At 45.8% G+C, this 12,494-nt stretch overlaps 1 protein-coding gene across 6 annotated transcripts in view; it reads left to right on the top strand.

The window, feature by feature from the left end:
- The window catches only part of PLCD4 (phospholipase C delta 4), a 52,482-nt gene that overhangs the window by 10,976 nt on the left and 29,012 nt on the right, over positions 1-12,494 (top strand). For 5 of the 6 annotated variants that reach the window (XM_044303554.1, XM_044303553.1, XM_044303552.1 and 2 more), the window contains exons 2-6: positions 1,941-2,084; positions 4,153-4,208; positions 4,281-4,439; positions 6,833-7,061; positions 8,506-8,635. In XM_044303554.1, the coding sequence (XP_044159489.1) occupies positions 4,187-4,208; positions 4,281-4,439; positions 6,833-7,061; positions 8,506-8,635 (540 nt within the window). In that variant the 5' untranslated portion in view covers positions 1,941-2,084; positions 4,153-4,186. Of the gene's footprint in view, positions 1-1,649; positions 1,671-1,940; positions 2,085-4,152; positions 4,209-4,280; positions 4,440-6,832; positions 7,062-8,505; positions 8,636-12,494 lie in introns of those variants that run through there. The other variant, XM_044303550.1, reaches the window with a different exon arrangement.

Below are 12,494 nucleotides of genomic sequence, written 5' to 3'. Positions count from 1 at the left end.
AGCAGCTGAGGTATGTATTAGGAGGTTCTGCAGCAGCTGAGGTGTGTATTATGAGGTTCTGCAGCAGCTGAGGTGTGTATTAGGAGGTTCTGCAGCAGCTGAGGTATGTATTATGAGGTTCTGCAGCAGCTGAAGTGTGTATTATGATGTTCTGCAGCAGCTGAGGTGTGTATTATGATGTTCTGCAGCAGCTGAGGTATGTATTATGAGGTTTTGCAGCAGCTAAAGCATGTATTATGATGTTCTGCAACAGCTGAGACATGTATTATGATGTTCTGCAGCAGCTGAGGTGTGTATTATGATGTTCTGCAGCAGCTGAGGTGTGTATTATGATGTTCTGCAGCAGCTGAGGTATGTATTATGAGGTTTTGCAGCAGCTAAAGCATGTATTATGATGTTCTGCAACAGCTGAGACATGTATTATGATGTTCTGCAGCAGCTGAGGTGTGTATTATGAGGTTCTGCAGCAGCTGAGGTGTGTATTATGAGGTTTTGCAGCAGCTAAAGCATGTATTATGATGTTCTGCAACACCTGAGACATGTATTATGATGTTCTGCAGCAGCTGAGGTGTGTATTAGGAGGTTCTGCAGCAGCTGAGGTGTGTATTAGGAGGTTCTGCAGCAGCTGAGACATGTATTATGATGTTCTGCAACACCTGAGACATGTATTATGATGTTCTGCAGCAGCTGAGGTGTGTATTATGATGTTCTGCAGCAGCTGAGGTATGTATAAGGAGGTTCTGCAGCAGCTGAGGTGTGTATTATGAGGTTCTGCAGCAGCTGAGGTGTGTATTAGGAGGTTCTGCAGCAGCTGGGGTGTGTATTATGAGGTTCTGCAGCAGCTGAGGTGTGTATTATGAGGTTCTGCAGCAGCTGAGGTGTGTATTAGGAGGCTCTGCAGCAGCTGAGGTGTGTAGTATGAGGCTCTGCAGCAGCTGAGGTGTGTAGTATGAGGCTCTGCAGCAGCTGAGGTGTGTATTATGAGGTTCTGCAGCAGCTGAGGTGTGTATTATGAGGTTCTGCAGCAGCTGAGGTGTGTATTAGGAGGTTCTGCAGCAGCTGGGGTGTGTATTATGAGGTTCTGCAGCAGCTGAGGTGTGTATTATGAGGTTCTGCAGCAGCTGAGGTGTGTATTATGAGGTTCTGCAGCAGCTGAGGTGTGTATTATGAGGTTCTGCAGCAGCTGAGGTGTGTATTATGAGGTTCTGCAGCAGCTGAGGTGTGTATTAGGAGGTTCTGCAGCAGCTGGGGTGTGTATTATGAGGTTCTGCAGCAGCTGAGGTGTGTGTTAGGAGGTTCTGCAGCAGCTGAGGTGTGTATTATGAGGTTCTGCAGCAGCTGAGGTGTGTATTATGAGGTTCTGCAGCAGCTGAGGTGTGTATTATGAGGTTCTGCAGCAGCTGAGGTGTGTATTATGAGGTTCTGCAGCAGCTGAGGTGTGTATTAGGAGGTTCTGCAGCAGCTGGGGTGTGTATTATGAGGTTCTGCAGCAGCTGAGGTGTGTATTATGAGGTTCTGCAGCAGCTGAGGTGTGTATTATGAGGTTCTGCAGCAGCTGAGGTGGTTGGCACAGGAGAAGGAAGTTCCTGCAATAGTGATCCGTAGACCATTCCTGCAGTAGAGATAAGCAGTGCCGCCGCTCGTCTCTGTGGTCAGCGTCACAGTGATAGGTATGATATATAATGGTTCAGCGCCCGCTGCCGTCCTCCTGGGGCTCGTGTGGTGGGCGATGGCTCCGTCACAGTGTGTGCAGCTACTTGAGTGTTTTCACATCTTGTGAGGCTGAAACTGGAGCCGCCTTTCCATGGACTTCTATGTTACTGTGTAACCCTGTAAGAGCGCGGCGCGGCCGTCACTCATCCAGTCGGGGTGCCCTCCTCCGTGCAGCTCCCAGCAGGATGTGACTTTTCCGTGCTGAACATGTTGCTCTCCTTCCCCAGGAAGACACGCTCTACCAAGACCCATCCTAATTAACTGCGAGACAAAGGCGGACGCCGTGCAGAAAGCTCATTAGCCTCCGCGTGTTGGATACATGATCCAGACGGAGTCCTGAAACCTGGGAAGAAGCCAGCCAAGTCTGTCAGGTCAGTGTGTGCGGCGTCCCTACAGACACCGGGGCCCTGCCTGTGAGGGGCCACTAAACCTGCAGCTTCTAATAGGAGGAGCGGACCACGTCTCCGGAGGGTCTCAGCACTGGAAATATAAGGACAGATTTCGCAAACTTTAAATTGACACCTAACATGTTAAAGAAGACCTCTCACCTCTCCTGACATGTATGTTTTAGTAACTACTTGCATTCCCCGTGTAATAACAATTCTGTAGCATCTATTGCTATGGCTCTATGTTGTGTCATTCCTCTATTATTCCTTCTAGAAGTTATGCAAGCCATTTGCAATGAAGGTCCAGACCTGTGTTACTCCAATCAGTGCTGCCAGGGGCAGACGGTGCAGGGACACCCCCCTCTGGACCTTCATTCATAACTTTCAGCAGAGGAATAATAAAGTAACGGCAAAAGAATAGCTTCAGAATTGATATTACAAGGGGAATGCTAAGTAGTTACTAAAACAGACAGTCAGGAGAGGGGAGAGGTCCTCTTTAAAACACATTGTGGTGATCATAGAGGACAGGGAGGAGTCAACAGGGATTAGGACGTAACCATGACTGGTAATGATACGACCCGTAGAAGATCAGAGAGGGGGTATTGTGACTGGCACTGTACATGGGGGCATTGTGATTGGCACTATACATGGGGACACTCTGGCACTGTACACAGGGGTATTGTGACTGGCAGTATACATGGGGACACTGGCACTATACATGGGGGCATTGTGATTGGCACTATACATGGGGACACTGGCACTATACATGGGGACACTGGCACTGTACATGGGGGCATTGTGACTGGCACTATACATGGGGACGCTGGCACTGTACACGGGGGCATTGTGACTGGCACTATACATGGGGACGCTGGCACTGTACACGGGGGCATTGTGACTGGCACTGTACATGGGGGCATTGTGACTGGCACTATACATGGGGACGCTGGCACTGTACACGGGGGCATTGTGACTGGCACTATACATGGGGGCATTGTGACTGGCAGTATACATGGGGACACTGGCACTGTACATGGGGGCATTGTGATTGGCACTATACATGGGGACACTGGCACTGTACATGGGGACACTCTGGCACTGTACATGGGGGCATTGTGATTGGCACTATACATGGGGACACTGGCACTGTACACGGGGGCATTGTGACTGGCACTATACATGGGGACACTCTGGCACTGTACACAGGGGCATTGTGACTGGCACTATACATGGGGACACTGGCACTGTACATGGGGGCATTGTGATTGGCACTATACATGGGGACACTCTGGCACTGTACACAGGGGAATTGTGACTGGCACTATACATGAGGACACTGGCACTGTACATAGGTGCATTGTGACTGGCACTATACATGGGGACACTGGCACTGTACATGGGGGCATTGTGACTGGCAGTATACATGCGGACACCCTGGCACTGTACATGGGGGTATTGTGACTGGCACTATACATGGGGACACTGGCACTGTACATGGGGGCATAGTGACTGGCAGTATACATGGGGGCACTGTGTAGAACTGTTCATGGGAGTGGTCCAGCACTGTAGATAGAGGTACCCTTGCTCCCATCATAGGGTAGACTGGCTTGTACTGTTCAGTGGGCACTCTGGCTGGCACTATTAGGGTACATGCACACGGTCAGGATTCATGTGCGGAGAATCCGCACTGAAATCCGCAGGTGTTCGCAGGCAAATCTGTGCGGTCAATCTGCATCAATTGGTGCGGATTCGGTGCAGATTTTACTAAGTGAATGAAGAAAATCTGGTCAGGAAAAATTAAATAAATTGACATCCTGATTTTAAAATCCGCACCGCAGGTCAAAGTCCGCGTAGAAAAAATCAGCATCGTGTGCATTCAGAAGTTCAAATTCTCATACAATACAATGTACATGACCTACGGTGCGGATTTTCCACAGGCAGATCCGCGCGGAAAATCCACACGCAATCCTGATCGTGTGCATTTAGCCTTAAATATCCTTTGCAGCCGCATACACTGTTGGATCTTTGTAACTTCCCTGTCATTTGATTCCAGATGCCGGGAGAGCTGAGGGTATAACGGATACGCGATGACCTCTCCGCGCTCCGCCCGTAAGTACCAGGACAGCGGTGAGGACCGGCCACGTCTGAGAACCTGCTCTGCTCACTTTGCTCTGTTTGCAGGTCTGCAGCTGGATGAGAACTTGCAGCTGATGCAGGCCGGCTCCGTGATGAGGAAGGTGAAATCACGAAACTGGAAGAAACAAAGATACTTCAAACTGCAGGAGGACTGTATGACCATCTGGTACAAGTCCAAGAAGACGGGCAACACCAAGTCCACCTGTGAGTGCCACCCGAGCGGGCGTCCACTGGACAAACCCCTGCGTGACCATTCCGAGTGAAAAGTTCTGCAACTTTCTAATATACTTTGTTCCACTCCATTGTCAGGATCTCTGCTTGCTGTGAGGGAAGATTTCTTACACACAAAGCTAGAAACCCCCCTACAAGCTAAATATGTTAAACTAATTTGCTACAACTGTATCCAGTCTAAACAACCTGAACTCCAGACCGATACATTGTAACAAACCATCAGGACAAAAGAGAGAGATTTGCACTGATTTGTTTACCTTGCATAGTTTTGCCTAGACTGGATGCAATGGAAGCAAAGCTTCAGCTGTGAGAAGTATTTGGTCTATCTAGGTTTTCAGGCTTGAAATAAAAAAAAAAAATTCTCCTCCATTCACTTCACTGCAGAACTTTCATTTTACAATGACTGCACTCCCCTCTGAGGTTCCAGTAATCAGACTCCTGGGGAGAAGCTTCAGATAATATTGGGCACTTGATAATTATTTCTCTGATCTTTGGTTTCTGGATGGAGAACGTATGGATCGGTTCTGGCTGCGGAGGGATTCCGCACGTCCATTACTGCTCCCCTCAGGCATTGTATAATGTGCAGGGAGGGCTTCTGTGTGGGTGACGTTCTGCCAGAGATGATGAGCATTTCCTGTAATCAGTAGTGGGGGCTGAGAGTCTGTGAGCTTTGGGGCTAAGTGCACTGAGGTTAATGCAGCAGGGCAGGGAGATCACCCAGCGCTGTGCATTACTAATGGGATGGATTCCAGGAGAGCTGCGGTTATCACTGTGCAAGGCCCTGTGTACATCACTATAGATAGAAGTCTGAAAATAGCTCAAGTATTTATCGCTGGTAGTAAGCTTAGTGTGTATGTCCATCTCTGTCCAGCAGCATGTAACAGTTTATATATTAATTTTATTTACAGCCTGTATTATACTCCAGAGCTGCACTCACTATTCTGCAGGTGCAGTCACTGTGTACATACATTACTTATCCTGTACTGATCCTGAGTTACATCCTGTATTATACTCCAGAGCTGCACTCACTGTTCTGCTGGTGGAGTCACTGTGTACATACATTACTTATCCTGTACTGATCCTGAGTTACATCCTGTATTATACTCCAGAGCTGCACTCACTATTCTGCTGGTGCAGTCACTGTGTACATACATTACTTATCCTGTACTGATCCTGAGTTACATCCTGTATTATACTCCAGAGCTGCACTCACTATTCTGCTGGTGCAGTCACTGTGTACATACATTACTTATCCTGTACTGATCCTGAGTTACATCCTGTATTATACTCCAGAGCTGCACTCACTATTCTGCTGGTGCAATCACTGTGTACATACATTACATTACTTATCCTGTACTGATCCTGAGTTACATCCTGTATTATACTCCAGAGCTGCACTCACTATTCTGCTGGTGCAGTCACTATGTACATACATTACTTATCCTGTACTGATCCTGAGTTACATCCTGCATTATACTCCAGAGCTGCACTCACTATTCTGCTGGTGCAGTCACTGTGTACATACATTACTTATCCTGTACTGATCCTGAGTTACATCCTGTATTATACTCCAGAGCTGCACTCACTATTCTGCTGGTGCAGTCACTGTGTACATACATTACTTATCCTGTACTGATCCTGAGTTACATCCTGTATTATACTCCAGAGCTGCACTCACTATTCTGCTGGTGCAGTCACTGTGTACATACATTACATTACTTATCCTGTACTGATCCTGAGTTACATCCTGTATTATACTCCAGAGCTGCACTCACTATTCTGCTGGTGCAGTCACTGTGTACAAACATTACTTATCCTGTACTGATCCTAAGTTACATCCTGTATTATGCTCCAGAGCTGCACTCACTATTCTGCTGGTGCAGTCACTGTGTACATACATTACATTACTTATCCTGTACTGATCCCGAGTTACATCCTGTATTATACTCCAGAGCTGCACTCACTATTCTGCTGGTGGTAAGGTTTATGGGTCAATTTTTCCCCCCAACTAAACCAGCATGTTCAAGCTTTGATGTTTGTTCAGATGTTTTTTGACTGATAAATGACTTTATAAAACACTACTAAAAGTGAAATATTGATTCTGCTTTTTACAAACCCCCCAAAATGCCACAAAAAAATATGTGTGAAGGTAGCTTCCTCGGGAGGGTGTTAATAGGTCACATTTCTAACAAATAGTATGTGCAGTCATACAAGATGTAGGTGGACACCTGGAAGAAAGTATGACTGCAGGATCAGACTACACAAAGCTTGTAGTCTGTTCCCATGGAGATACATAGTCCTGCATAGGGGGTTGTATACACAGAGCAGTAGACAGATTTATAATCAAGTTGCTTTTCTCCATCTAGTTTCCATCAGCGACATTGAGACCGTGCGGGAGGGACATCAGTCCGAGATTCTACAGAGCATCGCTGACGAGTTCGAGCCGGAGCTTTGTTTCACCATTGTCTTCTATGGGCGTCGGGGGAACCTTGACCTGGTTGCAGGCACGGCAGAAGAGGCTCAGTGCTGGATCCAAGGGCTAGAGAAACTCATCGAAACTGTGAGGAATATGGACCAGAAGGAAATCCTCGATCAGTATCCTTTATATTTTCTTACAACTGGTTCCAATCCAAGATCTCTGCTTGCTGTTAATGGAAGGAATCATTCTTGTTTTCAGCCAGTGGTCCTGACCAAATCCGGTCCCCACAGGTGCAAGATGTTACAATGTATCTGCATTAGAGAGGACCGAATGAAATTTGTTTCATTCCTGATTAAAAGAAAAGAAAAATCTATATGATTGGGGTCTCAATCAATTCTACACAAATCAGAGAGAGTGAAGAGGCCAGCCACCTCGTAACATGCCCCAGCCTAAGAGACATGCAAATCAGTGTGTCTAAAAAAAACAAGGTGTAATGCAGGTATCCAAAGTTCATACTCATCCCTTTAAACAGGCCTCAAAGCACAACTCGGATAATAGCAAAGTCAGCATCTCATCAGCACACAGCTTTTTACAGGTAATTTCTTTATCAGAGCAGAAGAAAGACAATTGGCTTAACTAGCTGAGAGGCCTTTGTTGAGATCTGGGGGGTATTTTTTTTTATCATTATGGAGAGCGCCCAGTATGCATGAGAAGTATTGTAGGCCAGGCAATAGCTCACTAGGAAAAATAAATGCAAATTAGCATAACATATCTGTTGGCATCAGAGAGGCTTAGCTTTCTTTTCCTTTTGAAAGTAAAGCTAATATGCAGATTCTTGGGTTTCTGGGAAAGATATTCAAATTAGTCTTTCTTCCAAAAGGAAAAGAAAGCTAAGCCTCTCTGATGCCACCAGATGTAAGATATGCCAATTTTCATATATTTTCCCAGAAACCCAGAGAATTGTTTTCTGGTCTACAATATTTCTCATGCATACTAGGCGCTCTCCATAAAAATAATACCCCCCCATACCCTGACAAAGACCTCTCTGCTAAGCCAATTTTCTCTGCTCTGATAAAGGGTAATTACCTGTAGAGAGCTGTGTACCTAACCCTAACCCCTTCTCAACTGATGCCATCAGGACTTTAAATATGGTGCCTTATTCGCAATCGCCATAGCTGCTGGGTTTCTGCTGGTTTAAACAGCAGAGTCCCGGAGGTAATCTCTGTAATTGATGACAATGCAAATAGCAGAATTTAACCTCTCAGATGCCGTGGTCCTCCCGAGGCTTGAACAGCTTCCCCGAGCAGAGATGTGGAAAGCTGTTACTTCTATGTAAATGCTTTGGTCTCGCTAAAGAAACCAAGACTATTACTGGTGTAGTTCCTTTAGAGCCCTGCAGGTGGGCTCCATAAAAACAGCAAACCTGCAATAAACTGCAATGTCAATTCTTTGCAATGTAAGGGAGAAGCAATCTAAAAACTGCTTGTTATAGTCGTGAAAGTTACCTGTAGAGGGCAGACACAAATAATGGAATTTTTGGATGTGACCGGAGTATAAGACAATACATTAATACAATGTGGTTTTCAATGACCTATTCTTTTTCCTTAACCGGCCGCTCAGATGGATTTGTGACTGGTTCCAAAAAGCCGACAAGAACCGAGATGGGAGAATGAATTTTAAGGAGGTCCAGGATCTTCTAAAAATGATGAACGTAGACATGAACGAGCAGCACGCTTTTCGGCTGTTTCAGGTGATGGGTGTGAATACTTATGCAATCTCAATGTGACCTGACACAGCTGAGGTGTGGGGTTTAATAAATCGTTTTGCCATTCAGAACTTTATGAAATCTGGATAACAACCCCTCTGATGCAGCTTTCCTGGAAGCAGAGGTGGACTTATACTTGCTGGGAGTTGTAGTCTTTATAATTCCACAGGTTGGAATACCACAGGAATAAACCCTAAAACAAAAGTACAAAAAAGTTTTAGGTTCCTTAAAGGGGCGGATTATCTCTCTGACCGAGGGGGACATGTTATCAGAAGATATGAGCATCATTTGACCCTGACATCCAACCATACAATACTGTCACGGTCCCTCAGGTGACTAATGTCAGGAAATCAAGGAGATTGGCTGAGCGTGGAGGAATCTAACAGCCTCCTTGATTTCTCTTGATTCAGTGTTGATAGGGTTAATGACCACTTCTCTTTTCTCAGCTGTTGCTTAGTGGTCATCACTTATACCCTTTATAGTCTGACCCCAGCCTTTTGACTATTCGGTAGATAGCTTCATTTGGGTTTGGCTGAGCTGGTGTGAGTTTGTCTCTGGTGTTCCTGTTCTTCCATCTCTACAGAAGTTTAGTGTCGCTTTTGTTTGTGTTTGTTATATTCCCTGTTGTTGTATCTGGTCCTGAGACAGAGACTTCCATTAATCCATCTGGAGAAGAATTGGGTTGTCTCTGGTCTTAACTTTTTCCAGGGCCTTATAGGGATATAAAGGCCTAGGTATCCTGCTTATGAATATTCCTACCTTTAGGGTCCATTCATATTGATAGGTAGTTAGGGTCCGGATTAGGGTTTTCTAGGAGGTGACCTGTTTCTTCCCTAGTTTCCAGGCCCAGTTACTGTTCCCCTTCCCTCCTGTGTTCAGTGTGGAGTTTTTCCCCACACCGATCGTGACATTATCTACCGCCATATAAACCATCATTTTGTTCAGGCCAGTGCAGCTATGAATCTTATGTCTGTACTGGTCGAACAGCTGCAGGGACTGTAATTGGAGATAGCTTACCTCCGTACGACAGTATTACGGATTCAGAGACCACAAGCAGCTGGTTCCGATGGTGGGTACCAGGCCTGCCCTGAACCTAAGGTTGCCCTCCCGGACAGATTTTCTGGGGGTAGTGACAATTTCATTCGGTTCAGGGAATCGTGTAAGTTGTACTTTAAGCTGCGTCCATACTCTTCTGGGGATGAGTGTCCACGTGTGGGTATGATCATTTCTTTGCTTAAGGATGATGCTCAGTCTTGGTTCTTTTTCTCTGCCAACTGGATCACCGTCCCTCCAGTCGGTAGATAAATTTTTTTGAGCCTTGGGTCTTATTTATGATGACCCGGATCGGATCTCTCAGGCTGAGACCAAGTTACAAGGTTTACGGCAGGGAGAACGCTCCGCGGAAATCTATTGCTCTGAATTTAGGAGCTGGGCAACGGATACGGAGTGGAATGATCCTGCTCTCAGGACGCGTTGGCCTTTCATGAAAAACCTGAATCATTGGAAGCAGCTATGTCCCTTGCTGTACGTCTGGATAGACGCTTTAGGGGGAGATTTAAGGGTCCTCACCCTCAGGACGTACTGTCAAATAAGGTGGTGGCTTCCTTTGACACTTATGGTAAAGAGACACATGTGGTTATGCCTTGTGAGGAGCCTATGCAGTTGTGGGGAGCTACTCCTGGGACTGCTGGTAAGAGCTTTGGTCATATTAAGGGAGTCTGTTTTTGTTGTGGAAAGAAGGAACATTTCGTGAATATTTGTCCGTACATTCAGCATCAAGGTGTAAACAAAAAAAAAACACTTAATCCCCAAATTACTATTGGTGGTGGGGGTGGGGAGCAAGAAAACTTACTTTTGTCATTTACTGGTAGTACCTGATTTCTCCTGTCTGCCGAGGTGCCGCTAGAGTCCAAAACGGTGGAAATCAAGGTATTTTTCGACAGTGGGGCAGGGGTTATCCTGATTGATGGACAGTTAGTCCGTATTCATGGGTTGACAACTAGTGCACTAGAGAAAAGCATTTCTGTCTTTGCAATTGATTCTGCACCTCCTACCCAAAAATGCCTGTCACAGGTGGTAGATGACATCCATTTAAGAGTGGGTGATTTCCATCAGGAATCTGTCTCGTGTTATGTGTTGGAGGGTCTGCCTGCTCCGATGGTTTTGGGTTTGCCATGGTTAAACAAACATAACCCTACCATCGACTGGCAAGCGAGAAAGATTCTTGATTGGAGTGATTTTTCCATGGAGAACTTAATGTGTGTTTTTCTGTGGTCACCACTAAACCTGCACCCTCGTTCATTTTCAAATTTTCTGATGTGTTTTCTGAGAGTGGTAACCAAGAGTTACCTCCGCACCAGGAGTATGACTGGGTCAATCTTATTCCTGGAGCTAAACTGCCCAAATCTCGGCTATGCGTGAGTATATCACCAAGAGCTTGGCGAAGGGTCATATCAGACCATCCAAATCCCCAGTGGCTGCTGGGTTGTTCTTTGTAAAAAAAAAAAAAAGATGGCACCCTTAGACCATGTCTGGACTTCCGTGAGCTCAGCCGTATTTCCGTCCGTGATCCTTATCCCCTTTGCTTCCGGATTTGTTTAGTCAGATTGTCGGTGCCAAGGTGTTCTCTAAATTGGATCTGAGATGGGCATATAATCTGGTAAGGATCAGGGAGGGGGATGAGTGGAAGACCACATTTAATACCCTTGAGGGTCATTTTGAAAAGCTGGTCATGCCCTTTGGGTTAAACAACCCTCCAGCGGTTTTTCAACACTTTATCAATTACATATTTCATCATCTGGTGGGGAGGTTTGTTGTTGTATACCTTGATGACATACTAATTTATTATCCAGACATGGAGACTCACAAAGATCATGTGAGACAGGTGTTACAGATCCTAAGAGAGAATAAATTGTATGCGAAGATGGAAACATTTGTTTTTGCTGTTCAGGAAGTGCAATTCCTGAGTTACCTGCTCTCATCCTCAGGTTTTCGTATGGATCCCGAGAAAGTCTGTGCGGTGTTGGACTGGGATCGACCCGAAAATCTGAAAGCGCTTATGCGGTTTTTGGGATTCACCAACTACTACCGTAAATTTATCTTGAACTATTTAACTGTGGTTAAACCTTTAACAGACATGACTAGGAAGGGGTCGATTTCTCTGTTTGGTCTGAGGCGGCATTACAAGGCTTTACTGCTGTAAAGGAATGTTTTGCTTCAGCCTCTATTCTGGTGCAACCGGACGTTTCTCAGCCATTCATTGTAGAGGTTGATGCATCCGAGGTAGGGGTGGGAGAAGTTTTGTCGCAAGGTCCTTCACCTAGTAAATGGCGCCCATGTGCTTTTTTCGCTAAAAAACTTTGACTGCTGAAAGAAATTATGACATGGGTAATAGGGAATTGCTGGCCATTAAGTTGGCTTTTGAAGAATGGCGCCATTGGTAGAAGGAGCAATTCATCCTATTACGGTAATTACTGATCACAATAATCTGGCTTACCTTGAGTCGACTAAGAGACTGAATCCAAGGCAGGCCAGATGGTCGCTGTTTTTCACCAGATTTAACTACATTGTCACCTACCACCCTTGGGTTAAGAACGTCAAGGCTGATGCTTTGTCACGCAGCTTTCCTGGGGGGGGGGAGGGGGGGGGTTCTAAAGATCCTAGTCCTATTTTGTCTGAAGGGGTAGTCATATCTGCCCTATATCCTGATCTTGAGGCAGAGGTGTTGGAGGCCCAAGAGGATGTTCCGGACTGTTTTGTTTTGAATTGTTTGTTCCTTCAGACTTACGTCATAAGGTATTTGAGGAACATCACTGGACACCCTGGGAGTAGATCCACTGTCGAT

The sequence above is a fragment of the Bufo gargarizans genome, chromosome 8, assembly GCF_014858855.1.
Source record: "Bufo gargarizans isolate SCDJY-AF-19 chromosome 8, ASM1485885v1, whole genome shotgun sequence".
Taxonomy (NCBI): Eukaryota; Metazoa; Chordata; class Amphibia; order Anura; family Bufonidae; genus Bufo; species Bufo gargarizans.
This window is presented reverse-complemented; position numbering and strand designations above follow the sequence as displayed.